Below are 4,936 nucleotides of genomic sequence, written 5' to 3'. Positions count from 1 at the left end.
AGGCTGGGTAGATCACTGGAATTACAGCATATCTTTGGATGTACTCATTTAAAACAATTAAAGAAAAAAAAAAAAGAGAGTTGAATATTACTCAGAATGTGAGAAGAATGAGATCAGCATCTCTTTTTTTTTTTCTACTACAAGATGATCTCAAGATTCAAGAACATGCAGTTTCCTGTAAAGACCACACAGCTATTATCACAGATGCCCTCTGTTAAACAATGACAAGAAAGTTTCTTGTGAACTTTTACTAGTGCTTTGTCCCCTCATCCCTTCCAGCATTCAGAGGACTGACTTTTTATGTTTTTATATGTCTTTTATATTTATGTATGAGGATTCCTGTGCTCTATTTTCAGTTGAGTCACCTGCTCCTCTTTCCACATCTCCACGGCTCCTCAGGGTCTGAGCACTATTTGGTAACACAAAAATCTGCTTGATAGCAGATATGAACTGTCTTATCTGAAGACTTTTTAGTGAGCAGGAGCAGAGGCAGCAGAGGTGATAACCCTCACAGCCAGGCTCTCACCTGGAGCAAAGGCAGATTTGGATACTCCCATGCTGAGGCACCGGAGGAGGAGAAGCACACAATTGTGCAGGGTGCTGCAGAGTAGCCACATGAGGGTTTTTTAAGGGTTGGTGACTGTGGTGGTTTTATTTCTGCACAAAGGCCCTGAGCAGCACACAATGCCTTTGTGCCACTCACAGGCTGCAGCTGCTCTGGAATCACAGAATCCCAGAACAGTTTGGGTTGGAAGGGAGCTCCAAGTCCATCCTGTTCCAACCCTGCTGTGGGCAGGGACACCTCCCACTAGATCAGGATGCTCCAAACCCCCTCCAAGCTGGCTTTGAACATTTCCAGGGATGAAACAGTGACAATTTCTCTGGGAATTCTATTCCAGTACCTCATCACCCTCACAGAGAAGAATTTTTTCCCCATGTCCCATCTAACCCTGCTCTCTGGCCATGTGAAGACATTCCCTGTGTCCTGTCATTTGAGCCCTTGTCTAAAGTCCCTCTCCAGCTCTCTTGGAGCCCCTTTAGGCACTGGAAGGAGCTCTGAGCTCTCCTTGGAGCCTTCTCTTCTCCAGGCTGAGGATTTGGAAGGGAAGAAAACTGGTCAGACCAGCCAGAGGTCAGGAGAGGGCTGGGGACAAGCAGAGGCAGATAAGTGTGCTGTGATGTTGTGATGCTTCCAAGCTCTCCTCCATCACTGAAAAGCTCTGGCTGGGCCCTTCCCAAGGCAGACATGGGGCTCTTTGTCTTTTAAATTGCATCACAAAAAAGGGAATCATTTAAGCTTGCACTGTGTTACTGAAACCTGGGTTATTATAAAAACTGGGAATGCTGAAAACTGGGAATGACTATAACCACTTCCAGTTCTTCAGAAAGAGCAAGGAAAAGCCAGGTGAGTATGAAGAGATGAGGGTAAGAATTTTAAAAGTTATCTTCCTAGAGTTATAAACACCAAAGGACGTGCTGAAATATGAAAATATTCAGCTATGGGGAAAGAGAAGGAAATACCTAGAACTGTTGCAACAATGAATGTGCCAAGTTTAGAACATCTTTAAGTCATCCTCACTTTCTGGAATTAGATTATGCAATTTTTTTTTCTAGCAAATAAATGAGTTTTGTTTTTGATGAAGAAACACTGAAGCTCCCTTATATTTCACTTTGAAAGAACTACAAAAGTGAAATGTGGAACTCGTTCTTCCATGCCAATGATTAGAAGCCCAAAATACATCTGTTCCACATGAGCAGCTTCAGCCTTTGCTTTCACAGAAGAACAGCTATATTTGTAGTTACTCTAAATGCATTCCTGTTGATTTAATTCTTGTGTATTCTAACACGTAAAGTCAGAAAAAAGGTCACAATCTTGATTAAAACCAAGCTGCAAGTGTCCATATGTTAAGGGAAAAATGCAGCAATATAAGCTGAATCTGCATATTTGATTAGCAGTGATACACAAGTATCAGAACTCACCACAACACAGGAGTTGTAAAGACAGAGGATGCCCATCAGACTGTCAGAACAACTGCTTGGATTTACTGCCTGGCCTTTTGAGCTCATTCACAGCTGTGAAGAATTTTTTAGGGGCCCAATTTGACTTTTTTAGCAGTCTTTACTGCTATAGCTGTTGCAGAATCCAGTTTACTTGCAATTAGTTTTCAGAATCTCAATTCCTGGCTGATTTTCCCCCCAAACAGTTAATAACTGTCTCAACTCCTGAAATCTAGGTGGCACTACAAATTATTAAGTGAATTTAAGTTTTGGGGAATGAGTTATGAAGGTGTTTTAACCTGTGTTGTGAATTCACTACTGTTCTATTGGAATTCTGCACTGAGTTCTTGAGAACAAGGATAATTTATGTACAAGAATGCCTTAAAATAAGCCCCCATAATTATAAAAATGCAGTGTTTAAATTTATAGTAAAAACCCACACACTGCTGGCAAAACTATAACTGCATCTGGAAAACATTAAGAATGCTATTAAAATAGTCTTGCATAAACTAGAAATGAGACTGAAATTACAGTGTTGCTTACTTAACCATTTTTAGGAAGTATATTTTGACTATGATCTACTTTCCTATTTGATTTTTGATAAAGCACTGTACTATGTCTTATTTGCCAGTGAGAATACCTTACTTACTCTGTTATCTATTTCAGACAAATCCATAGCTCAGATTTTTTTAAGTGTCTTGTTACAGTTGTAGATAATTTGAAACACAATCAGGTGGTTGCTGGTCCAGCTATCAGGAAAAAAGTAACAGGGATATCTCAAAGGAGAATAAAAGTCACAGCAATTAAAAACTTATTTTATTAAAAAGATGAAATGCTTTCAAACATTGAAAAATTATGTTTTTATAAAAACAGAAATAGGCAAAATACCCATTTGTCTTCTATTTACATATACAATATTCCTCATTGTATAAAATTATTTACAATATATAAAAAATTACAGTAAATAGGTTATTTTCTTACAAGACATCAAGCCCTGTACTTCTAGTGTAGATCATGGCAAACAAGAATACTATTGCACCTGTGAACCAAACAGTCTAACAAGAGGAGTGTAATCTTAGCCATGCCTTCAACTGAGATCTAAACTAACATCGTTAGCTACAGTAACATTCATTTTATCTCTTCTAGGGTCAACTTCAGGCAGTTTCCATACAAACATTGTCTTGTAAAGCTTAGGAATGGGCAGTTAGAATTGGGGGAAAAAAAAAACCAAAACATATTTACAGCTTCTTCTATACAATCTGTATGGAGTCTTACGGAGTTTACCCTTCACAGAAGCTGCATAAATTAACCCCTGTTCTCCTTCCTGACCGGGACGGGCAGGTCCCTGCCTCGGGCGCGGCAGATTCCCCGCGGGGGATGCCCGGCTAAGCATCCTCGTGTCGGATCCTCCGCGTCCGTCCTGGAGCGTCGGGCGGTGCCTCCCTGTGTAGTACCAGCTACAGATTTCTCACCCTTCTGCACCTGAGCAGTTAAATATGGTCCCACTGGCGGCAGGGCAGGCTCCCTGGGGCTACATGTGCCGCTTCATGTGCAGGGCCAGGTGGTCTGACCGGGAGAAGGCTCTGTCGCACAGGTGGCACTGGAAGGGCCGGTGCCCCGTGTGCTTGCGGTAGTGCCGGGTGAGCTCGTCCGAGCGTGCGAACTTCCAGCCGCAGCCTTCCCAGTTGCAGTGGTAGGGCTTTTCACCTGTTTGGGGAAATCGGACAGCGTGACTCAGCATGGCATCACACACCGGGCAACCTGCCGAGGTTGTTGTAATGTATCCCTGTATTTGCTCCCAAGCCCTTCCACGGCAAGACTCAACTGCTTTTAAGCTCAATTACTAGAAATTCCTTTACCATAAAGCCCTTTCTAAAGCTCTTTCTCCAAAGACTTTTCACCCATACGTGCAGTGAAAATCTTTGGAGAAAGGGCTTTAGAAGCCCTTAGAAAAGCTTTGACTACATAGGTAAACACCTAGATGTTACAGAGCTGTGAATTTAACAGACTCCAAGGTAAAAGCCCGGGCTGCGAACTGGTTTGTTTTCTTTTTTTTTTTTTACACGGGGCTATCCCAGCCGGCACACAGTACATCTCCGCACGAAGGCCATCAGCAATAATTACCTGTGTGCGTCCTGAGGTGAGCCTTCAGGTGCGAGCTCTTGGTGTAGGTCTTCCCACAGCCGGCATAGCTGCACGTGTGAGTGGCCGTCCTCTTCCTCGGCCAGGACCGGCGTCCCCGCTTTGGTTTGGAGTCCAGCAGCTCCAGAGGGGAGGAAGGAGGGGTGAGCGTGCCCCGAGGAGCTGAGGGCTGTAAGGGCAGGCTGTCCTCGAAAAGGCCAAACTGGGAGGTGTTCTGGTACTGGAGGTGGGTCTGCGGGTGGTGGAAGCCGGAGGCCGGGTGGTAACTCTGCTGGTAGGACACGGACGAGGGGCACATCATCTGCGTGTGGCACTCATTCACCATGAGATCGTCGGGGCTCAGCGGGGGCGTCTCTGCCCCAGGGATCTGCGGGGAACTGGCCACCCGGGGCTGCTCGTAGGCCATCATGCACGTCGCGTTCCCCTCCTGCTTGATCTTTGGGCAAGCCTGGGGCACCAGACCCAGGACCGGTCCATAATTGTCCATGTCGGGCTCGGGCTTAATGTTCTCAACGAACTGCGGGCCCCCAAAGGTGGGTGTCACAAAGAAGCGGCCGTGGACGCTGCCAGAAGGGCAATAGTTGGAGTCCATCTCGGAGCGCATCATCTCCGGCACGATGCCGGCGTTGTAGGGCGGGGGGCTGCCCTGCTCCAGGGCATTGTAGCATCCCGGGGACGGGTTTGTCTGGTAAAAGCCACCGCTTTCGCCTTGGGCGGGAGGATAGTCCCCGCCGGCAGCGCTCTGGCCGTAGCCATCGCTGCCCATGGAAAGGATAAAATCCAGCACGGTGTTGAG

The 4,936-nt window shown here is 45.6% G+C and overlaps 1 protein-coding gene across 1 annotated transcript; it reads right to left on the bottom strand.

The window, feature by feature from the left end:
• Positions 1-2,792: 2,792 nt before the first annotated feature.
• KLF2 (Kruppel like factor 2) lies at positions 2,793-4,936 on the bottom strand (the record flags this gene model as incomplete). Its single annotated transcript, XM_005429481.1, has 2 exons — positions 2,793-3,705; positions 4,123-4,936. Coding segments are annotated over 2 exons (990 nt in total), but the record flags the coding sequence as incomplete, so codon positions are not given.

This window comes from Geospiza fortis, unplaced genomic scaffold (assembly GCF_000277835.1).
Source record: "Geospiza fortis unplaced genomic scaffold, GeoFor_1.0 scaffold299, whole genome shotgun sequence".
NCBI lineage: Eukaryota > Metazoa > Chordata > Aves > Passeriformes > Thraupidae > Geospiza > Geospiza fortis.
The sequence above is the reverse complement of the archived record's forward strand: the minus strand, read 5'-3'. Positions and strand labels throughout refer to the sequence as shown.